This window comes from Harpia harpyja, chromosome 7, assembly GCF_026419915.1.
Source record: "Harpia harpyja isolate bHarHar1 chromosome 7, bHarHar1 primary haplotype, whole genome shotgun sequence".
Classification (NCBI taxonomy): Eukaryota; Metazoa; Chordata; class Aves; order Accipitriformes; family Accipitridae; genus Harpia; species Harpia harpyja.
Genome location: NC_068946.1, coordinates 22,081,100 through 22,106,622, shown reverse-complemented (window position 1 = coordinate 22,106,622; position 25,523 = coordinate 22,081,100). Strand labels below are relative to the sequence as shown.

The 25,523-nt window shown below is 37.2% G+C and overlaps 1 protein-coding gene across 2 annotated transcripts in view; it reads right to left on the bottom strand.

The window, feature by feature from the left end:
• PMS1 (PMS1 homolog 1, mismatch repair system component) overlaps nt 1-25,523 on the bottom strand; it is a 53,286-nt gene that overhangs the window by 14,042 nt on the left and 13,721 nt on the right. Inside the window, exons 6-11 of one of the 2 annotated variants that reach the window (XM_052791388.1) lie at nt 16,878-16,994; nt 12,970-13,092; nt 10,760-10,903; nt 8,508-9,403; nt 2,851-3,306; nt 2,181-2,311 (exon numbers count right to left, since the gene is read on the bottom strand). In XM_052791388.1, the coding sequence (XP_052647348.1) occupies nt 2,181-2,311; nt 2,851-3,306; nt 8,508-9,403; nt 10,760-10,903; nt 12,970-13,092; nt 16,878-16,994 (1,867 nt within the window). The remainder of the gene's footprint in view (nt 1-2,180; nt 2,312-2,850; nt 3,307-8,507; nt 9,404-10,759; nt 10,904-12,969; nt 13,093-16,877; nt 16,995-25,523) is intronic. The other variant, XM_052791389.1, reaches the window with a different exon arrangement.

The following is a 25,523-nucleotide window of genomic DNA, read 5'->3' as shown; positions in this document are numbered from 1 at the left end:
GGGACAAATCACTCCTGGTCTGCAGGTCTCTTTCAGAAAGATTATACTACAAGAGTCTATAAACTAAAGAACCTCAAACTGCATAGTGAAATTTCCAGAGAAGGACACCTAAGGAGTGTAAATAATTGATACCTGTGTTTCTAAAAATCAGCTTTAATAAGGATTTGTAGAAGATAGTAGCATATTTGTAGAAGATGGCATATTTCAGGGATGAAAAGGAGGGACTGATGAAGTATTAAGTAAAAATGCTTGGGTTGGCTGGAAAAAAAGCTGGGAGAAATTCCATTTGTTTGCTGGTATTTCTACCTTCATCTGCAATGGTATGCTCTTCTAATAACAGAACCCATAACTACTATAATGTCATCAGCAGAAGCTTATAAACATGAGTGACAAGCCTCAGATGTTATTAATGTTTCATTCAAGTAGTTAAAATATACAGCTGGGACAAAAAACTGAATTAGATTCCCATTCTTTGTATGGGCTAGCTGTATGGTACTGATCAAGTCCACGACCATGATTCATCAACCTGTGTAGTGCATATAAAGCACTTTTACTTTCACTAACTGTAAACCAAATGAGAACAGTTTCCTCAGAAGATTTTATTTCCTTAATTTCAGATACTTAGGAACACAGGACTGGAAGACTGTTACTACCTCGCAGTTACTGTGTTGAGTCCCTTGCTGTTATATTGTACAATTCTGTTCTTAAACTAATCAGGCTGTCTTAAAACTATTTTCCCATCTCTAGTACCACAAGATCAGTCAACAACTCTCCCCCATTGTTGCCTAGAAACTGTCTTCAAATTTTCACATTCAATTTATTCACATCCAGTTTATATTAATTAGATTTTGAGCAAACTTCCAATATCAGGAGGCGGGGGAAAAAAAAAAAAAAAGGTATGTGAGCAAAAAGGCTAAGCAACAATCCCTTTCTCCCATATTTGTCCACAGACATATCACAGACCTCCTCAGCTTTTGATTTGCTAGACTGAATAAACCTTTTAAGAGCTGCCTCTTACAATATGTGCTTTATTCCCCTAATCATTCAATCTAAGATTATTACCATGAACACCTCTCCTACAAAGTTTTTGCTGTTTATGTAGGGATTTAGCCAGTCAGAAAGAAGTTTCATTGGTTTTGCTGTGCATGATTCACTAAAGAAAACAGCTTAGGCTCTGGTCTTCCCAAGAGCCAGCCTCTGAGTGAAGGAGTTGCTCTCCATCCCTTTTTTGTACCTACCCTTAAAAGATCCCATATGTTACAGTAGATCTGTCATCACTGTACATATGTGGGGATCTGTAACATCCCCATGAAGCTATAGCATATGAAGCTATAGCATTTCTAACAGCTCTTATAGTGAATCTTTACTCTGAGCTAGGTACTACCCCCAAAGATGTTTACTCTTCTTTGAATTCTGCTAGAGAAATCCTGATCTGCAGAATCGACCCTGGGTGGGTTGCCCCAGGGTTTCCAACAGCATCCCTACAAATCGTTCTTCAGAAAAATGTATAAACATTTGATCTCTCTTGCTAAGGTAAAAGGATCTTACATGAAAGATTTATTCTGTGATCAACGTAGAGGCATTGAAAAGTAGGCTGTCTCAAAAAAAAGTTCAGATCGAACTCTGTTGAAAGATGTGATGGTGATCATGTCACCCTCTCCTTACTGGTCCCTTTGGGCTCTGTGTTACAACTCTGATATGCAAGTAAGTCAATAACCAGGTCCAGCTCCTTACTGGACCTCCTCAGCTGCTCAACAGCAGAGTAGTCATCAGCTAAGGCACGTACTTGCAGAAGCTTCTGCAAGTACCGCCTTGGAAGAAGCTGCCAGGACTAAGGAATTCTCATCAGTTTAATCTAAATTCTGTCAGAATGGCAATTAAGGATATCTACATCCAGCATTTTGAGAAAAGAAGAAAAAAAAAAAAGTGGATTTCAGAGCATTCTTTGAAATACTATTAAAGTTTTCTGTTCAGTTATCAGTTTCCATTACTCAATGTTCTATGTAGAAGAGTACCTTCTTTGCCAAGTAATAAAATCTCAATGTTAAGGAAAGCAGGATGTTAATGCTTTAAATGATACGGTGATGTAGAATAACATGATCTACATTAATAATCATTTAAATCATTAAATCAGAAGAAACAAGCCCAAATACGACTAAAAGATTTTAAACCCATCATACCTTCGATTACTTTTATCTGGAATCCATTTGCCACAAGCCTTGGATCTGACAAATAACCTGATCCACTGAAACTCTGGTAATCCTTCTGCATTTTATAAAGAGCAGCCATATACTGAGATCCACCAATAAGACTGGAAAACAAAATATTCCCAAAGTGTTAAAAATCAATATCCTTAATGTGAAAATTAAAACTGTGAGAAAAATACAGAAAAAAGTAGTAAGTGATGAGGAGTGATTAAGATTTTCAAAAGTATTCTCAAAAACCAATTTGTTTAAAGAAAGAAAATTGCAACTATTTGCGTATCTTAAAGAGTGACCAAGTTTATATTATAATAATTACATCAGCAATTCCCTGATCCGCAGGGGAAAGTAAGCTAGAATGAAATCGTGAAAATGTGGAGCATTTAATTTTCCTCTGGGGGAAGAAACTTGTCCTTGCTGCATTACCAATGAAACTGGTCAAAATTTTCTTATTTCAACCGGAGTATGACCAGGCCTGCTCATTACTATGAAGGTAAAAGCATACAAAACATAAAAATCTGTTCTTACAGATAAACGAATGTACAAATAATCACAGAATTAGCAAACAGGGCCTTACCAGAGTTTACTGTAAATAATTATCAAATGATACTTGAAATAACAAACAAATTTTTGCTCAACTGTACTATACCTGTCCGTTAACACAACTGGATTGTCAAGTTTCTCTACTGGAAGCTTATGATTCATCAGTAATCTTTTACGTAGCAGAGCTTCTTCCAATCTATATGGATTCAGCAACATTAGTTTTTTTTCAGTAGCAAATATCCAGACATCAGGAAAACTCTGACGACGGATCAGGAAAAGCTCGTGTTCATCTGAATCATTTTTCTCATGTCTCTGAAGCTGATGTCTACAGGAACTCAGAGAAAAAGGCACTGTCACAATTTTCGTAGGCTGTTCATGCTTCTGTTTCTTTTCAATTTGAGCATGAAATATCTTGTCAAGCTTCTGCTGGTCAGATGGGGAAATCTTCAGCTTGGGTTTCTGTTTTTCTGCCTCCTTTGTTGGTCGGTGCGCTGTCTGTCCCATAGCTTTCTTGACCTCTCTGTTGTATCGTTCCAGGTCTTTAGCAGCTTTTATTTCGTAACTTAAAAGAGAAAACAAACCAGTAGCATAATCAGATAAAAAACCCCAAACCCCAACTCCTAACATACTAAAACAAAAGGCAAGGTAACCATTTCAACAGACAAGAACAACTCCCATGGTTCATTCAAGTAGCCACATCAATATGCTTTCCACTATGACGGAGATGGAAGGACATCGGGGACTGTGCCTGTACATTACCCTTTGAAGATGATGTGTTGGAAATTTTCCTTCACCATGACAGCCAGCAAAACCTGAATTACTGAAGGGGGAGGAGTAGACTGCATCATACAAAGAGCTATAGCAAGTTGCTTCTGACCTCAGTCCCAAAGACTGTGTTTAACCCTAATTTGCAATCAGATATATAGTTCCAGAAGGAGTTTTGTCACAGGCACATCCAGCCCAATTCACAAAGCCATTTAAGCTTCTAGAGTCTGCAGACTTCAAGGGGAGTCCATGCGGTTAGGTAAGAGTTCGGACCCTAAATAACTTCATAAGCCTCAGGCTTTACTTAATATAAAGAAGTACATTTGATTTCAAATGGCCTAAAATTAGCCACATAAATAAAAAGTATGAAAACACAGAATAGATACAATTAACACAGAATTCTGTAATTAACAAACTTCCAGATTTTTCAAAAAGTACTCGATAACAAACTACTCCTAAATGCTGTCTAAATGGTTAAAACATTACTACATACTAAATCTCTACAACCTGAAGGGAGTCTTAATGAGTTTACAAATGTCAGGAAGATAGGTAAACTTTTATTGATGCCAGGTTTATGCTTGCCTACTGCATATGAATCTTACTTTTTTGAAGGCCAAAGGAGTGATTTGCTGAATTCCCTCTTTTTGCCCTTAGTTGATATTCTGAATTCTAGCAGGTAATTCAAACCAGTCCAATCTTCAATAAAAAAAGTAGTACTATCATATGTAAGAATTGGAAATAAGTATTTTAGCTGGTCATATTTATTTATTGCTACTTGCTGGAACAGTTTGATTCAATTATGTGTATGCATGCTGGAAAATTAAGGTCAACAAAAGGGTCACCATTTGCAATTAATTATGATGTGCTAGCATTCACATATGGTATCAATATTTAGTTAACTAAAAAAGTCAGCTTAAATAGTTTCTTGCAATAAATCATGTCCTAGAAAATATGGAGTAAACGTTGAGATAAAAAACATCTGCTCCTTTTAAAATGAAGTCACTTGAACAGTAATTTTTTTATTCCAAATACATTTATAGCTTTGACCAGATCAATAAATACTTTGTTTTGAATAGACCCAATTGTAATGCAGGAGAATATTTAACTAAAGAGAACTGGACACTGATAATCCAAAACAAAAGCACTTGCAAAGAAAGTTCAACTTGCCTGTCATTTTAGGCTACCATGAGAAAAATTCTAGCCTTACAAGCTTTGATTGTGAGGGCTTTGCAAATTCATATATAACACTATCAGTGATATGCTCAAAATCAAAGAAAACACCAGGCTTTTCAAAAATCCTTCCACAGAGGCAAGTATAATCAACAAGTGCTATAAGAACAGTTTCTTCTCTGCTTTGTGAATCAAGACTGCAAATTCAGGATCCTTTCCTGAAGTTACTAAACCTAAAGCCAAGGAAATTTGCAAAACTGGGTGTAAGTAGGGAGTGGAAGACTAGAATAAAGTCTAGTTTCAAATGCAGCTTTTATTTACCTAGAAAAATTGATCCACGATTTATTATTTTCCCCTTGCATCTTAAACCCAAATGAAATATTTAGCATACAACAAAACCCTTTTAATATAAAGTCTCTCAGACCTTATAAGACAAATAATCTGAATTTGACTATTTGGAGTAAACTCTGACTGGAAATGGCCACTTGTGTAGATTCATGTGTGTCCAGAATACAGAGGCATCCCATTCTGAATGTAACACATTTCAGCATCAGCCTCCTCACATAATGAAACCAAATCAACTCAAACTATCACCACAAGTACTTCTGTGTTTCCCTGCTTTGTGAGGAGGAAAATGAAAATACCTTTTAATTGCCTGTATCGGCTTTTCAGTTTGCTTCTGAAATGCATAGGTTTCAGGTGACTAGCACCATTTCCTAGGAGTGGACAATATGGACCTACTATTATGACTGAACAGATGCTGGGGACAAGCAACAGTATGGAAGGACTGATACCAATTATTAATACCATTACTCATGATTAGTATCTGGCAGTATATGAATGGAGCTGGCTAGAGATACGACGGATGGCCAATGACCAGATGGTATCACCAAATGACCTCCATCCAAACGAAAGAGAACATGTTAACTAAAAGGTTAAAATACAGTAAAAAAGAATTTTTCTGGAATTGTTAAGCAAGCATATTTACCCCAATGTGAAAGAGTTGCAAATAATGCATACACACACACAAGCCATGAGATGCATGGAAAGTTTATCAGGCAATAAAAAGCTACCACACATGAGCTAGTTACTACTAGCCACTAATGACTGTCTATGTGCACGCTCTTACCTGTCAACAGACAGCAAAGGCCATGCTACCTGAAATGATGTTTCTCCCAAGGTACGAATATACTCATGAAGAATCACTGTAGAGTGCTGACAAGGTAATTTGTTAGTCCCATGATAAAGTGTGTGTAGCTCTGAACCTTTCCTACACTTTCAGGATAACTACTGCAGCCACTGTCATGGCACTTGGAGGGACTTCTCCCACTCCTACCTGAGCCTGATATACAAGAAATATTAATGCCAGAAACGTATGTAAGCTGTGTTAAGTAAGAGCAGAGCGAGCGCAAGAAATTAAATCCTGGCTTTGCAAAGCAGGGGGATATGCAATGCTGCCAACATGGACATGCATGGAAGGTTTCCTCTTCTATTATAACCTAAAGACCATAAAATTTTACATTCCGGTTGAGTAATAAATGCTGGCTTGTTTTGAAAAGGCTATCCTATGTCACTATGAGACATCTGTTGGTTGTATTGCTCCCAAAAGGGATTTAAACTCATTTAGACCTGCTGGAGGAGCCACAGAGAGAAACAGAGATGCTAAAGCCAAGCACACCCATTGCAACAAACGCGTGACTTCATCACAGAAGGATGGAGGACTAGAACCCAGGAAAAGTGGTGTCTTGCCAGCAAGGTTGCATTAAGTTGGAGGTATAGTGTGCTCAGTAGAACTGTGGCACTTTGGCTGCCCTGTTGTATATACATTTGTTGTTACCTCTAGGTGGCCCAATTTATCCAGAGTATCTGGTAGGCAAGGCTTATGTTCTCTGCCAGACGTACAACAGTTCTTCTGGATTGTTGCCTTGGAGGGAAGGATGTCTACATATCTCTTCCTATTTTTGTGATTTTCTGAGGCAATTTTAAAAGATTAAAAGCAGAATAGAGGTACACCAAAGCTGAAATGTGCAGATACAACTAGTGGTAAATTTTTCATTCACTTCAACATCCACTGGATTCAATCCTACATATAAGGAAAATATACATACTATATATAATATACTGCATTCAATCCTACATATAAGGAAAACTTCATTACCAGAGAGGTCTCCTTCCTGAACTAATACAAAGTTAATCTGTAGGCACACTCTTAAACATAACAGTTGTACCAGGAAAGCGACCATGAAATCTCAAAAGCTAAAGCAGAGCAAATTAAAATTTTCTGAAACAGCTGGCAGAACCTTTTGTTTCATTTCATTAAAAGCATGAATATCATTGGAGTAGATTTCTACTATTACATTAATATTTCTGCTAATGCAGAGATGGACAAAGCACTTTCTCACATGTATGGTTTTGTGATCATGGCATGTGCTTGCTTAGTGAGTTTTAAATTAGGTAAATCAGAAGCTAGATAAAAAGGTTTTACTTAACTCTGATATAGCTGGTATTCAGAACAATGCAAATGTTTTCAAACAAAGTCAGGAAGTCAAGGAAAAAACATATATATTAACAGTAACTCAATAGGTATAGCTTCTCTTTCTTACCATTTTCCTAACTGAATCTCTCATTAGTGTTAAAAGTACACTGTTTTGGCTAGTATAATTTCCTTTTCAGTGGTCTTTCTTAAATCTCTCTCCTTGCTTCCGTAACATGAAGAAAACACATTTTCACAACAGTGCCAATGAGTTTGTTCTTCAGAACCAAAATTTAATTTCCCAAACTTTTTGCTACAAATCACAATATGAATTTAAATCACTACATGTAAAACTCCTGAAGAACTACTTCTATTTTCCTCATTTGTGTGATGCCCTACAGTGTTTTACATTTTATAAAATTACAAACAAGATGTGGAAGGTTTGGTGTTTCGTTTTTTTTTTTTTTTTTAAACTGTCTTAGAAAGTCTCAAATTCTGTTATTCTAATGCATCTTTTACCATAATCTAAGTTCCACATAAAGGACAACATACACATATTTTAACTAACTACCCCTCCCCCGCCCCAAACTAGGCTACAATATTTCCCTTACTTGCAGATGGATTTCAAAAACTCAGCGACAATTTGTTTTAGAAAAATAAGAAATTTAGCCATTCAGATTGTCATCTAAAAAGAGATTTGGTTTTGATTGAAACAGATTAAAATTGAAACTGTACTATACTCTCTAAACCAGCACTGGAATAGCTGTTTAGGGGAAAAAGAAATTCCTTGTGTCATTTGATTGGGTTTTACAAATACAATTCTGAGGTAGCCTGGCTTGGGATACGTACTAAATTTAGAGGAAAGGAGTTTACCAAATGTTCAAGTACTAAAGATCCTGAAAAAGAATTCTCACTTTGTAGCAATAAAAAAGAACTGTTCACTGGAAAAGCTCTGGAGGAACTATACGGTGCCTCATCCCTCACCATGCTGGTTTTCAACGACAGTGCATCAGGAGTGACAACATACAGGCAAGCCCGTAGAAAACAGAAGTTTGCAGCATTCAAACAGTACATTTTCTTGCCTGTTCTCTCTAAATAACAGTTCAGCAAAACTGTCCCTACCTAACTGCTGCGTGGCACAGTGGCAAAATGAGTAACTCAAATCAGCAGTGCACGTCTGCACACAGCAAAAGATGACAACTCACAATACTGATGCTGATCTTGAAAAGTCAAAAATAATTTTCTGTTCTATTTTTTCAAAAATACCAGGGAAGCTAAATTTTTTTTTTAATTCACTACAGGTGACTCATTGGTAACTACCAGATTTAGAAGCAAGTCACAGCCTGAAAACTTACTTCTTTTTTTCCTCTTCATTCAAATTCTTCCACTGCTCTTCAATTTTCAGCAGGATATCCTCCATGCTGGTCTTTGGATTATCAGTTATCAATTTTGGACGACATTCTTGAGTGAAAAATCCAATTGCAGACTTTGGTTTCCTTATTATTCTACTACTAATTAAGTCATAAGCTGTCAAATGTCCAAATTTATCACTTATCACATTTCTTTTCTTTATGCTTTGATTTGAGATTTGTGGATCATTGCTTTGTTCACCAATATGTTCATTTTGCTTATTAATTGTTCCTCCAACTTCAGGAATCAAAATCTTAACAGGTTCCAGGTTGTCTCCTAGATGGTTTTTAAATCCACTTCCCATACTCCAATTATCAGCAGAGATTTCAGGTAAGTCTTTAGGTACTAAGGCTTCCTCATTTTTTTCTATTTCATCAATATTATCAGAACTCAAAAGATGCTCATTGGCTTTTTTAGATTTGGGGTCCACAGGAACACTGTTACTTTGAATATCAGTCATATTCTCTCCATTCTGTTCCTCCTCACACACTAAATTTAAGGAACTCTCTAGAAAGGCATCACTCTCAGAAACCTCTTTTTTGTCCAGGTGACTACGTACATTATCGCCACAAAACGTCTGATGATTTAAGCAGATCTCTGTGTTTCTTCCTGCTTGACAGTTTTGCACATCACTGCTGAGTGAAAGGAATGAAGTATGAGCATGTAGATCATCGCTTCCAGATGGTCCCATTTCATTAACAACCACATCTGTTGGTTCTGTTCTATGAACAAACATGTCTTCTGAGGTAACATCTGGTTTATTACTTTCACCAGGGATGGTAGCAGGTAGTGGCCCATACAGTGATTTCAACACATTTTCAACAGCAAGTAAGACAGATTCCTGGGGGGGGAAAAAAAAAAACAAACACAAAACCCAAAAACAACAAAAACCAACAGAAAAGCCACACACGCAAGCACACCTGAAAATGTAACTGATAGATATTGAGAATATAGAACAATAAGCAGTGTGATCTTATTCAGATTATTTTTCAGACAAATCTGGACAGATTATTGCATTTCTGTTGTTCACACATACTCAAAAAGACTCTGAACTGCACACCCTTAGCCTCAAATATTTTGTGATAGTTATTCTGTTTCACTGGTTATCACAAAACTGATTAACTGCTTTCTTTAGAACAGGGTACTGACTGCTTAAACCAGTATCAGGTAAAGCTATTCCCACCTAAAACGGCATTAGAAGCTTACACTCAAGACAGAGGCACCAACAACATCCCATTTCATGTAAGCATGTTTGTGTAGGTGCTTTTATGGTGCATGCTTCCAAGACAGCTTTGCACCAAATGATGGAAGCGAAAAAGAAAAAAACCCCACAAAATAAAAGAAGAAAAAACAACCCTTTTTCTAATGCCAAAGAAAAATTTTAAACTAGATCAAATGTGAGAATGCTGTGTTAATTTTCATACAAGTGGCACTTCACAGGCAGTACATTTACAAGATTAACATAGATAAATACAAAACAAAAACTTTCAGTGAAGAAGAGGATTAACATACTGGCGTGACTACCTACATTCACTTTGAATAACCACCTTACCTATGTTGCCTTCTTAATATCTGTGGCACTGTTTTTCGTATGAAGTACTAATAAGTGAGAGTGACTTTATGGAAATTTATCACTACACAGCCTCTAAAACATGGGCATATATGGTCTAAATTTCAGGTCCTGATAGTACAAACAGGATATCCTGAAACTTAAATGATGTCAACAATAATCTATACACATAATGGCAAAATATTGCTTTGTTCAGAAATCAACTCCCCCACCCCAGCCCCCACCTTAATACATTTGGTGTTTAAAAAGTGATTCTTAGTGTAATTATGAAGTTAAGCATAAGATTTATGTAGGGACACACATCATAATTCCATTTAGCTTCTCCCACTATCAAGCCATCTGAAAACAAAGCGATACACACATATATCTGACAGCGTAAAAATGATCTTCGAAATCAACTGGGAAATTAATTTTGAATAATCCTCCACTTAGCCTGTTCAATACTTTTCAAACAAAACAGTCCTGTGATAAAGGCAAGCTATCATGTAACTAAAAAACAAACAAACAAAAAATCAGTAAATCAGTGGCACTGTTTACCTTCAAACATTTCAGTAGCCCCAGAAGCCCTTCATATGCTTACATAAGTAAAAGGTTGGCAACTCAAAAACAGATTAAACCCTTAGTTACCTTATAATGCAGTAAAACTTGAGTTTTATCAGGTGTTAAATTCACATCCACAGCAGAGGCAGGTACAGTAATATTCAAAAAGAAAACAGGATATAAACGAGTACAGTCCTTGTGCATCACCACACTGTAGTACTGTCGAATTAACTACAGAATGATTTAATAAAGAGATGTCAGTAAAGGCAATAAAATAGACACAAAGGCACAGAAACAAAATCTGACATTATACGAGCATAACTGGTTTGTTGGGGTTTTTTTCTGAAGTTAAAGGAATGCTAAAAAGGTCCTTGTGGGTATACATGTATGCCAGAATAATCACCAAAAGGGCAATTATTGGTGGTTTCCACGTCTCCATAGCTAAATAAAAAAGAAGGGGAACCAATTCCAAGACACTAATAGTAGCTACTTTGACCCTCTGAATGAATGTATTGATCACACTTGGAAGAAAAGATATATGCCCAAATAGGACTGCAACTCCAATACTTACTTCCTCAGTCAACACAAATACTATTATTTGTTTGCTTTTTAAAGAAAATCTACTTATATAGCATGCCACTATGCTGCTCTCTGTTTCAGCCAAACTAAAGTCTGTTTGAGAAAGTAGCACTTGCACCACAGGCCTGCCCTTTTCCCAGAACAAGATCAATTTGTTCCTTTCATTAACCCAATTATAAATCTACAGCTTTTCTCAAACTCTGCTTGCCCTTACTATTTTCTCTATAATCCTCCCAAAAACTCCTCCAAAAGACTACAAAATAATTCAGTAGTTTCAGAATTTTGGTCTCATTAACTAGAAGGCTCAAATAAAGATCCTCACATTTCCCTCTAGTATCAGGGATCCTTCAACAGACATACATACTGGAGAAAAGAATACATTAATGAGACATAAAAAATTTAAAGCATAAAAAATGAAGAGCTGCTGCAGATTAAATTTCAATTTTTTAATTAATTTTTAATTCTTAAATATTGTTTAAATAACATTAAACTTAATGAAATATTTTTCAAGTTATTTTAATCTTAATATTTCCACAGTCTGTCCTTAGCTGGCACTGAACTGTAGTAATAAGAGGTCCACCAGCACTTCTTCCCCATACATAGCATGGAGATAAAAGTAAGGGATCTATGGCTTGTTTTCCAAACCCATCAAAATGTATTCTTACAGATGTATTGTTATCCTCACCTGGGCAAAAAACCCCAACAATTAAAACACTGGACCAAAAAAAAAAGAAGGAAAAAAAAAAAAAAAAAAAAAGGCAGTGGCAGAGTATCACCTGCACTACTACAAGAACAGGCCTAAATGAAGGGCAACATATTTTTACTTTGTATGATAGTACTCTGAATCCCACCTTGAATCTAGGCCTCTGCACTCTGGTTAAAAAGCTGTCTCTGTCATGGGATTCAAGCTGAGCTTTGAACTCCCAGAAGAACGAGGCACATCAAATACTGCATGGATATGGATTACACTTATTTGGCACTTAATGTACCAACACAAGTTCAGAGTTTACATCTACAAAGCTTTGCTTGTCAACTGCAAACTACTTCGTTGTCTCCACTTTAAAACGTTCATGTACACTTTGGCATGAACATGATTGTCTTTTCTGGGGAGGGCAAGGATTAGAACAGCAAGGCTGCCCAAGTGAGGTGCTGCAAGGTTCAGTAGTGTGAGAAACCCAAGAGTATCAAAATCTGCCTACACAATGCCTAGCTGTAGCCAATGCTGCTGCACTATCACTTTCATTTTTATCCAATGCATGCACAAATTTAAAGGGAAAGTATGTGTATTTGCTTGATAAGCCCACAGCAAGAAATGGAAAAAAATCAAAACTTTATTTTCAGAAGAATTCTCTTACAAGAAACCACATAAAGTTCCCTCATGGAAAAATGAACAGGTGTGTTTCTGCAGGCTAATATGAAGAAAAAATCAACTATTTCGATCTTTCACATAGAGTACCTGAAATTACTTTTTTTTTTTTTTAAACAGCCATAAACATAACCTCTGGCTCTGTAGTTGTAACTGACTGCAGCAAATGGAACAGAATTGAGGCACCAGGAGCATCAGACTTGTGGAAGAGGTTTCTGTTGTAAATACTAGTATCTTCACCTGTAATACTCCAGTTATTCTATGTGGGAAAAAGGTTGTAGATTGCATAGGTGTCTCTGTCCTCAAAGAAGTCACATTTCTATTCCTTGAATAAAAAGCTAGAGCATGTTACCTTCAGTATTTCTTTCTGATGAACTGGACGATTATTTATAAAAATGAAACTCCTTTCTGAACTTGAAAGGCTTGTCAAAGAACTGTCTGACTCAGCTTTTGGCAGAAATCCAGAAAGATTTATCTGCAATGATAGAACAAATAAAGTGCAAAAGTCTTTAAAAAAGAACCCCAAAAAGGTTTTTACGAGGTGAGAGATTAAAATGGGATTGTACAGGACTCCAAGCCATTCAAATGCATGCGTTGCTTCTTGAAAGTTATGATACAAAAAAAAAAAAAAAAGGCACTTAAAAAAAAAAAGAAAGAGGTTGAAAAGGATGGGTCTATCCCCATCTATTTTTCTTGATCAATTTATTGACAAACTTCCCATTTGAACTGCCAGTTGCACCAGGTTGCTGTCTGCAGCTGAGGGCTGCAAAGAACACCACCAGCCAGCTTTAGGCTTGCTGCCTGTAGGGTTGCCAACTTAACCCCTGTACAAGCTAAAGGCATGCACTGCTGCCCCACCTGGTGAAGGCAGCAGTGAATTACCCCTATGGGGAAAGCCCAAAACACACAATCCCTCCCATTCTACACTCAGGGCACCTTAAATAGCCTGTCACAGGGCATTTATTCAGGGCACCTAAATTTACCTACGCCACCTGTATCCAAATCATCTGACTCTCGAGAGTGCTGAGCACCCACGATTCACAGACCGCAGCAGAACCTGTGAGCACACAACACTGCCAAGGAGCCTCAGAAAACCACGATTCGAGTACCTAACTAACTCCAAGTTTTAAGATTTTTCTGCTGAGATTCTTTAGCTTAGTGTTTTTTAGGTCTAAATGAGGCTGATGACTTGTGCTGCCTGTCCCATCACCTGCCCTTCTCCCCCACCAAGCAACTTGGAAACTGTTGGACAGATTTCAATTCAATCTGATGAAGAAGCAGAAATCCAAAAGATATTATATTTCCACAATTTCTGTGATAACTGACAGCTGTTTGGAGAGGCAAGCCTCATGATAATGACCTTACTGAGGAAAAGGCAATTGTAACTTTTCAAAAGCCAGGATCCATCAGCATGTAAGAACTGACATGCCGACCAGCCCACATACTGCCCCACACATCGCCCCACTGCCACTTGCCCCAACTAGTAGGTGAAGGAACACTGGGGCATCATGAGGATGGAGATTTTGGAGATATGGGAAAGTTTTGAGAATGTTCTGGTAGCAGGGTGGATCACTGAACGTAGAAATCAGACCTCGTTAGCTTTGCTCTTGGCAGAACCACTTGTATTTACTAAAATCCAAATTATCATGCATTTGAAATGGAATTTAAAAATCCCTGGGATTTGGCCTATCCTTCCCATTCATCTACGTCACGCTAGCTATTTGCTCATGTGCTCCCTTATTCCCTCTTGACCTTGTAATAAGCATTCTGTGCTAAAGCTGGAGCGTTCTGGTCAGCAGCATCGCACATAACCAAACACCACTGGTCAAGTTAAAGAGGTGTCAAATATCTGTTGGATGATTATCAGAAAACAACAAGCAGGACTCCTAGATTTTATTCTGCAACCTTAGCACATCCTCCCTGAATGTTCCTCCTCTATGCTTCAAGCTCCTTTTCCAATTCCCAAATATTTGTTTAAGTCTTTCACTTCAAACAATATTTTTATAAACAGACAACATTAAAGCAAAACTGAAAGTCTCTAAATAACTCATTTAAGAAGCTGCCAGATTTAGAAATGGCTGACTGCTGTTACTATTTAAAGCCACGTAGAATATCAGTATGCTCACTAAAAGTTAGCAGCAATTTCTAAACTGGTCTTAATTATTAGACTTTTCATATATGGAAGTGTATGAATTATAAAGACAAAATTACAGACTGGAAAATATTAAAGAATTTTTGCTTTTAAATTAGATCAGCTGTTTTCAGAATTAATATTTTAATAAAAACCAAGTTATATATGTATTAAAATATATCTGTGTTGAGTGGACAGTAGAATGTCTGTCTTAAGGACTTACCTTTTTCCCAGTGGCATATGTATCTGCTAAACTTAACCTCCACAGAAAAAGAAGAGACTAGGAAAATTTCCTGTGTGAAAGTTTTCAACCAAAATAGATCCATTCATTTACAAGACGGGATGTGAAAAGCATAGATGCTGTTTTGTACAAGTAAAAAGTTGTGTCAATTCTTTATTTTCTTAGTTTTATTTTTATTTTACAAGTAGCTCCTGAGTTTGCATGCTTTGAAGTCAGCTTGAAATGTGTTCTTGTTTCATTCAGGTGCTCATAATGGAGATGTTTTGAAGAAGGCCCCGGATCACTTGTTACAGAAGTTTTAACTCTGCAGTTAGTAAGGTACAAGTTACAGAAAGTTGTTTATAGCAAGATTAGTTTTGTCTTCAGAGTAGGCTTTGCAGCAAAGGAGTATGAAGCTACACAACGAACAAGTAGGAAAGGAAAAGATTAAAGAGCTACCCTCTGGTCTGAGTACTGAATGGCATGGACCTAATGGGAAGGAAAAAAGCAGCATATGCCTTGTCATTAAACACCTATCCCAATACCTGCACACAAGGGAGAAAGAAAAGGTTGCACAGGCAACCTTAATTCTGTCATTTCATAGTGTTTGGCTGCTTAATTTAGAAATGTCCATGGTTTCTGAATGTAGATTTGTTCGTGAGCAATATGCATAGATCACTTACACACCTAGAAACGATGCACGTGGTATTTTACACACTATTTAGAGACAGAGAGAGAGATAGAATGTTCCCCAACTTCTATTCAAGGAATATGGATACCTCATGATATAGCAGAGAGGTAATGTGAGAACCTGAGTGCCTCCTTCAAGCTAGTCCCTTCTAAACACCCCCATGTCTTCCCTTCGGAGCCCCCTGCACTTGCCCTGTGGGGCATATCCAACCTGCATTCAGGTAAGAATGGATGTTCTGTTCAGACATAAGCAACTAAAACTTTGTAAACTACAAGAAGCAACTTTGCTTTTTTCCCCTCATTTCCCTGCATATGTATACTACAAGCATTCTGTCAAACTCAAGATTTAAGTCTGAATAATGCTATTAAACTTTAATACATATATATATTCAGACTTCATTAAAGTCTGAATAATGCTATTAAACATAACTTACCATGCTGAATGTAGCATGGTAAGTTGTGTTTAATAGCCACTGTGACTCTACAGACGGTGATTCATCTCATCTATGTGACTGGTCAAGATTTATTACTACAAGATACAGGAAAATGCAACTTTGAAGGATCAGCAGTAGCAAGACTCCCCTTTATAAGAACGTCTCCAACAAAAATGGAAGCAGATTAAAAATTTTTTTTGAAAATATTAGACAAAGGAGAATATAACAGGGAACTCCCTCAATTTCAACAAGGGCAAAGGAAGCCAAGTGCACTGAATTTTTTTGAAAACTAACTAGTATTTCCTTGACATACATCTTTAGTGGAAATTTTGCATAACTTGACTTCTAAGTACGTGTTTCTTTTCCTGCTCAGGTGCCCCTCACTGAAATTGAGGGGATATTCTTTAGAGTATAAGGCTAAGAGGCCACGAGGATGAGAACTATACAAATGCTTAGATATTAATCACAGCACAACCTGCCTGTGGGCCAGGAATCCCAACTTAGACAGCTCTGAGCAATCAGCAATTCTGCATTTGTCATCACAACTGTTTTTACTGCCATTTGATCAGTGCCACATGAGTCCTGACTAGATGATTCTTGGAGCGGATTTTCAATCACCAAACCAATTAATTTTACAGAGAGGACAGTAATAGAATCAAGTGCATTAATTGGATATCAATCTGGAGATAATACCCTCTGTTGCAAAGTCTCCTTTTTGAATATTGATTTAGCTCTCTTCATTGACAGGCTTTAAGTGGATTTGGGAGAAGGAAGTTTAAACTCACCTCAGGATCTTCACAGCAGTGTTGAAAAGGTACCATACTGCCCATAACGGCTGTTCCCAGAACTGACATACAGGCCATTTTGTGATCTGACACCCTGGTCTTCTGCCAAATAACTGCCTGAAACAAATGGCACAGAGTCAAATTTTTGACATTATATTTGTTGAACTCAAGTCATGTCTATGAACATGCATATGCAACTGCACACATACTGTATATGTAACATTCTGTACTTTGAAGCTCTTAGATTCACAACTTTCAGTGTTAACACACACGATATGGTACTTTTTAGCATGACTTCTCATATTATATTACTTATTTAGACTCGTAGTGATTGGAAAATTAAGCAAAGCTTGTATTTATGGATGTTATATGGCTAGTCTGGACTTCTGCACCTGAAACAAATCAATAAAAATACTACTTCTCCTCTTAGCTATATAGCAGTAGGCTTTGTCTTTTCATCAAGCATATAAATTGAGGGTTTATGACATGTCCCTGGCATAGTGGTCAACATTTGAAGGTAGGCACTGCAATGCTCATGGTACTTAAGAGATAGGCCATTTTGGTAAAATCGGGCTATTAGATGTCCATTCATAGCTCTCATCTGGATACTCTAGGTCTATGATAAGCCTGCTGATTAGAAAGGAGAGCAATTTCTAAGGAAGTAGTTATAAGGAAAGCAGTTGTTTGTCTAATGAAAACATTGTAAAAGTTAGAAGGATAAAAGGGTATCTGCTCTATTAGCTACATATCTTGCGACACTATTGCAAAGATTTAATAAATACAGTAAGGCAGTATGAACTGCAACTTGCATCAAAAGTTACCTGTCAAGTCCACTTACATATACAGAAAGTATTAGCTACTTTGGGAAGTGAAATTTTGTCTCTCACTAATGAGAAGTCCTATACTAAACTGTGACAAATTTAACTCTGAATCTGCTGACTTTTATTGCTGTGTGTCAACAAAATTGGCTTAGTTGGCTTTCTGCTTCTAGGCAACTGAGACAGCTAGATTCAGATCCACTTCGTATCTATTTCTGTCACTGTTAGCTGACAGTGTATTTCAATGTGCAACATTCAAACACAAAAGGAAAAAAAACGCAGCAAGTTGCACTTTAAATTTGATGTTACAGTGCTGGATAAAATTGATGTTTTAAATAGGTGCTAGATGTCCAATAAATTCAAAATGAGTTCACAGTATTCTGGTACAGGATGTTATGAGAAAGCATGGTGAGCAAGCAAAGAATACACAAGCACCCATCTCAAGAAATGCAATACATAGCCTTAAAATTCCACCCGTCCAGTGGAATATTTGCTGGCCTTGAGGGGTGAATTCCATGGAAGAACACGGTGCTCCTGTAAAATGATATTCCCTTCCTACAGGACAGGTGGAATTGTAAAACTTTGAGACTGTTGAGCCTAAAAGTATTCCCCAAATCTTTAATTTTCCATTTCCATGTACACTCTGCAGCATTTGTGAAGTGGGGCCTTTTAGTCCTGCCTGAATCTAACTCACCTCCTAGACACCAGCCTGACAGCTCTTTGTACATGCTGGCTCACAGCTCAGTCATCCTACAGCGAGCGCGAACCCCTCAAACATAAAGGACAATTTACATCAGGGAGGGCAGCGAACACAAAAAGGGGAGAAGGAGAAACGAGCAAGCAGAGCCACAGGCTGGGTGTCCACAGCTCTGGCAGGGAGAGTCCCCACTGTGCTTTGGCAGCAGGCAGCAGCAAAGGACAGCCCGGGGCTGCCCGAAGCATGCTGCCTCTCAGCCTCTCTCCTCTACACCTGCTGTAAACCTCCTCAAAGACATTTTGGAGTGATGAAAGAATTTGTCCTCTTCTTTACAGCTCCTCTTATAAAACATATCCTGTACTGCTTCTATTTTAAAATTGATTACTTAAAATGGAAACACAAAGTGCCAAACAATTTTTTCTTTACTGGATGTATTTTAAATTAAATGCATGTGGCCAAACTGAGAAAGACACTTGTTACATGACTAACATAAACATCATACTGTTTATTTTAGGTTATACTAGTGTGATGCCACAGGTACAGATATAAATCTTAGCTGCTGATTAATGCAAGGTTATTACACTGCTTGACCTGCTGAATGGCTGATACTCAGGACTGTGAAAAGATCACTTCAGTAAGGAGGTTTTAAGAAAGCTGTGGAAAATGAGAACTTATTAAATGCAAACTTGCTAAAAGTAGATACTGTTAATAAGTTGAGGGGGTATTTTTTAACTAGTCATGTATTTATCAGCTATTAATACTGAGAACTACAGACAAAATTTTATGAACTAGTTACCACTGTAGGTTAAATTCAAGCCTACATACTAAAGAGGCCAGGCAACCCCTAAATTTCTGTACTGTATAAACACAGAATAGATTGTACGTTCATTTTTAGCCCTGACTGCACAGTATGAAGCAACAACATAGGAATAGCTGGTAATTTAAAGAAAATTATTTTTCTAGACTCTCCAGATGTTTCAACAGGCATTAAAAAAATCCACAAAGAAACAATGCCTGTTCCATTTCATTTATTTTAGAAAGTGCCTGTTTCCATGAGGTTCCTGCAATATCCTATTTTTTTAACCTTGCTTATACCCTTTAGTTTAGCTAAAAATACACACACACACCCCCCATATTTTTTTTCTAGGTCATATAAAGCGGGTGTCCAAGATGAGCCAAGGAAGAATCTGACTCTAGTCAGTATGATGACACTGCAGAAACAGCCTACTCAAAGATATATTATTACATATGGCCCATCTTAGGTTTTGCTAGAGCTAGCCAAATATATCCCACCTCCCTCCTTGTTTCATTGAAGGGGATTACATGATCTAGACCTTACAAAATGTCTTAACATATATAAAATCTATTGCACATACACAGAAGATAAGTATGTGTGTCTCTGTGTGTATGTATTTTTCCACCCTTATCCAGCCCTAGGACATATGCATACTTTTGTGGAGGATGACAACATACATGCACACATGGAGCAGGCATCTCTGTTATTTCAGGATGCATACACATAGCCCAGAAGGATTCCTTGAAAAATGTGAGAAAAGTGGACAAAGAGCATGTAATCTCTTCCCACTGGGGTCCCTAGTACATGGCACTAAGGAGAATAAGAGCTGCTCATTATTTGTCTCCTCAAAGACACCAAGGAAGGACAGAGAAAAAAATGCAGCCACCCCTCATCCCTAACTATCCTTCATATTTTAGACCTTCTACCAGCAGCCACAATGATTTGCAATCACAGACAAAACAAAAATCTTAACTAGAGCTGGGGATCGGATGCTGTTGCTGACTGTGGCTACTTCAGTGCAACTATGATGCCACAAGTTAAACAGATTCATCCCGTTCACCTTATTGCCTAATGGTATTACCTTACAAAGTAGACTTTTACTACCCAGAAACCACCTATTTTCTTTTTTTGTTTTACGATAATTGTTGTGTTATTTATCCTGTAATAAAGGTTGAGGGTGTAAAAGTCTCATACAGCAAGCACTGTACATGAACTGTAGGTTGGTAATGTAACATGAGTTAGCTCTATAAGAGAGCGCTGTATTTCATAGTCTCTCTAATTTTGTTTTAGATGCTTCAAAAATCCTGTCACCCTGCCACCAGAGATCTCACTGCAGATAGTTAACTCTCTGGGCCAGCATGTTCCTTAGCTTTCCTGATTTAAAACCTAATAGTTTATTAGGCTCCAACATAATGGAAAACATCACTGCCTACCTGTTAAGAGAGTATAAAACCAGGAACAAAGCCAGGCAGCAATATCCAAAGTTTGAATTGAGCCCAAGGGAAACAAAAAGACATTACCCTGTACAATGAGTATAACCTCTTTTGCTTGTGATGCACAGACACCTAGCTGCAAGGGCTGGCACACCCTCTGCAGTGGAAGAAAGCCTATCAGCTAAGATCAAGAAGAGATCAAGATAAAGTCTTAACCACATTCTTTAAAATCCCAGCCTTGAAAAGTGTTGACATTGTTTATCAGCTCCATGCCATAACTGGTGTCTTGTTTTAAAACCAATGGTAAGTTATCTTACTAAAAAAGAGCTCTTGAATAATCTCCCCTTGAAAACAGAAATCACAGCAGTTTTTCAATATAGCTTGAAGAGAAAGAACGCAACTATCTACATAACCATAATTATTTTTCCCATATATTTCATACTTGCCCCTGAGAAATCAGTTGTCCCATCCTTTTCATAAGTGATGGTGGGACAACTACCAGTGGAGGTATGCAATAGAGAATATCAAGGCACCATTTTTCCCTTCATCAGCTGCAGTTGACATACCTGTCTATCCCATGGGCATCACACATTACAGCTATCAAGGGGATCTGTTGAAAGACAGTGATGTTCCACAGCACTGTTCATCCTACAAATTCCAACATATTTCCTGCTCAGATTTCCCTTTTGTGATATGAAAGCATCCTCTCAACAAAAAGGCTTTCTTGAGCATCATGCAGTGGAGAAATGCTTGGATTTGGGAGCTGGGAGGTAAGTTAGGAGAGGAGCTAACAGATACTACAAGGAGTCAAGAACCTTCATCTGGTAACACATGTCTTCAGAGCCTTTCAGGAATTATGAAGACTATAGAGAGTTGTAAGTTTTTTGGCTGCTTTAATCACACACGTTCAGCTATAGGTGTTTAGAGAAATTCCACCTCCATAGCAGAAGGAAAAAAAAACCCCAAAACCAAAACACCAAAACCAAACCTCCCAAACAATTAAACTACTGTCAAAAAACCACAGTTCCTAATCCTAAACTGTCATTCAGAAGATGTACATCATCACAGCGAATTTCATTTAAATACAGGGACGTTTAAAAGCCTTTTGTAAAATAGTGGTTAACAAAAATAGCATACCTAACTGTGACAAAGTACATTGGTAAGGAAGAGGGAGAACTCCCAGGCAGCTTTGGAAACATCATTTTCCTGTTAAACTTCAAGTGTACAAAGTGAGCGTGAAAGCCTTGCAAGAGCTAGAGGCACATCTCAGATTCTGCAACACACATTGCATATGTGAAACAGTAATTGTTTTGAGATTTCATACATACACTGTGCTGTCATTTGAAAAAAGTGATGGATGAGAAACTGGAAACCTCAAGGAATTAGTAATAGGATATAAAGCATTTCACCTCTAGGTCACCAGTTCAAATTCAACCAGGTTGGTAGTGACCAAAAGTAGTTACCATCTGGCAGCTGTTCTCTGGCTGATGTAAATTGAGTTGAGGGTCTCAGCGAATTTCCTAGTGGACAGGTGTCCTCAGCACAAAAAAACACCATAATTAACTCTCTGTTTGGCTTTCTCAGCAAAGCCACTAACAATGAATGGAAGCAAAGACTGAGCTATATTCCAGGTTAGCATGAAAGCATGTTGGCTGCAGAGCACTGCAGATTCTTAATCATAATTCCTCTTTATATTTTAAAACACATAGATTAGGGAAGGACTTAATTTATCACCATTACATTAAACGGAGTAGACTTTCCAAATCAAGAGCAAGCTTACGTGCTGCTGTTTCTGCTCAATGCAAACTTCTTTTCAACATGCAGCTACCCTAGAGTTTGGAAGCACAATGAATGAATGCAAAGTATAATCCCACTGTTAAAAATGGTAAATTTACCCCAACGTACTTACTCTGTCTCAAAGCCCCCACATTTACTACAGAGGACTCAGACACAGAAAACAAACTGGTTTTTGACTACTGGATACAGACTGTAGGTTGCGATTATCCAACTTTGGAAGTAAGAGGAGACTTACTGTGAAGAAAAAAAATAAATGAAGATGGCATCCTTTAAGTCTACACCAACCACAATGGGGGTTTGGGGAAAAATACCATCCACAGTTATAATATCAGCTTCAAAATGGATCTCTTGCATCCAGAAGTTCTGACCCATGACTCTCAAGAAACAAACAAGACATAGTTCTAGGCAGAACTGTGTGTGACCAAGGCTTCAAAATATTATGCGTGAAAAACTCTGGGAAAAAAATATTCCCTTATGCAGATTTTTCCTCAACAGGAACTGAAAATTTATTGAGTCTACATATGGCCCACCTGTGCTTTGCACAAGACATAGGACCAGTTGTGTATGGTATGAGCTGCTGATAGGCACCATCTAAACCACCTGTTGCCATAATTTGTTCAGCCTTATTATATCTGAAATTGTTAAAACAGGTATAGTTACTGAGTGTCCTCTCTCATTTCGGCGTCTGTGGAAGAAAGGCAACTAGAAAAGAATTAAAGCATTCTGTATCATCAGCTTTTCAACACACAAAGGCATTTCTTGAACATCAGTGGCTTGTAAGACTAAGTTGAGGGCTACTGGTGTTAAACAGTGAAGAGTGTGAAAACTGTTGTTCCAGGGAAGAGCCCTATACCATCTCAGGTAAAATACAGCCAGGGCTCAGAGGTGGCTAGAACATGGCATTTCAGGCTGAAGAGTTTGACACGGTTTAAGCAGTAGCTGACTTTGGAATGTTCTTAGCATGCCTTCATATAATGTTAACTTTAAATAAACTTGCTGAATACTCATGTAAATTATTTCCATTTGGCTGTCTCATTATTCAATATGCTTTCAAGGAACATGGTGATGAAAGAAGAAAAATACCTCTTTCTAACATAACCATACTGGCAAGAGGATCAACATTATCAGTATTCAAAGAATGTCTTGGCAGGATAAACCTTCATAAAAAGAAGGAGCACTAGCTAATCCAAGTTGTCAAAATAGCAATAGTACTTCAAGGGTTGATCTGCAAAGTGATTCATTATTTATTGCTAATGCAAACAAAACATTCTGAGCAGAAAGAGCAATTGAGTATTTCCTATCTTGGAAATCCACTGATGGAGAGTACAGAATAAATGAACCCTAGGATGACTGATAAAAGGATATCTATTTTCTTACTTACTAAAAAACAACCCAAAGGCAGGAAGAGCATAATGGTTCTTCACAGAGAAATCAGACACTTAATGGTAATATTTTCTGAACAAAAACACATATGAAATGTGGCACAAGACAAAATTCTTGAAATGTCATTCAGAAGCACAAGAAATACACCTTTAAAAAAACCATGGTGGAAATAAAACATGCAATGTATTGTGCGTCCTAAAAACACATATACATTCACAGCTCAATAAAAGACCTGACTTGTCAAAACAAGTTTCTGCTAGAATCGATTAGGCAACCATTTTCTGATGCCTAACCTCAGACACTTCTATGAAAGTTTCAGCCTCATAACATTCTTCCTCGGTAAAGCTAGGGCTATGCTTTCTTCCATTGTCCTTTAATTTCTTATAAAATACAAGACTTTAAAGACTGTTTGGGTTTGTTTTTTTTTTTAAAAATGTACTGGTTTTGTCATTTATTTTGAAGATTTCTTTGAAATACACTTTTATTTACACTTTTTTCACTTACTACCCTTTCTATTCTTCCGACCTGTCTTTCCTCATCTCCTTCCGTAATACCTCATCTCTGCTACCTTCTTGCTCTTTTAAGCCTTGGAACCTGATCTTACTCCTGACGTGTATCTTCTTCCATTGCAACAGAAAATATTGGCTCAGACTCAAGAATTTGGGATTCTAGGAACTCCTCTGAATAACTGCACATACAATTTTTTAAACTAATATATAATCTATGAGCTACATGAAAAATAAAGCCATTCTAAGAAGTTGATTCTTTCTTTCTCCTAGTACATTTCAAACAGAAATAAAACAGCCACTGCAAAAAAAAAAAAAATGACAATGCTATTCAGTAGAAAGTATTATTCTAGCACAGATACACTGTAGGAAAAACAGCTTCTGATCTGAATTAATAATTTTAATGACAACAATACTTAACATCTGAAGGTAAAAGAACTAAATATTAATGTTCTGTGATATGGTAAAATGGATGCACATAGACCTGCTGAAAGTTGTTATGCATTGGAATTTCAAAATTTCAAATTTCTTAAAAGGTACGATGCAATAGGTATTTTTTTTTATTTTGCAAGGAATGACAACAGCAGTAGAAACACAGGAATCTGCATTCAAAGTTTTTTAATATTTTCTGACTATTTTAAAGCATTTACACATGCCCAGAGACACACTATGCTTTCTGTATGATTTCTTAAGCCTTTAATTTTCCCTGCTCAGCAATAGCTACTGAGCGACCTCTTGTGTTGAAACATTTGAGCAGTTTCTTCCTTGTTTTCTTTTTTTTTTTCCTAAATAAATTAAATGAGCACAAGGCTGGCAGTGCAAAATGAAGAGCCCAAAAAATCAGCACCATCTCTGTCATTACAATGAATAATACTGCCTGCAGATAGCAATTGTACTGATTTATTTTACCTACTCAAATTGTATATTAAAGAATTTACCTCTGAAGCTAATAGGATAGGTAGTCAAAAAATGTGCAATGGCTACTATCATGCTGCTCTCCGCACCATTTTTGCAGTAAGTATTGTGAAAAAAACGTGACCAACTTCTTGCACATTATTGCCATTAATTAAAATAAGCAGAGGAAAAAAAGAAAAACAAGAATCACAGAATCATAGAATAGAATCATAGAATCATTTCGGTTGGAAAAGACCTTCAAGATCGAGTCCAACCATCATCCATGCCCACTAAACCATGTTATGGAGTACCTTGTCTACAT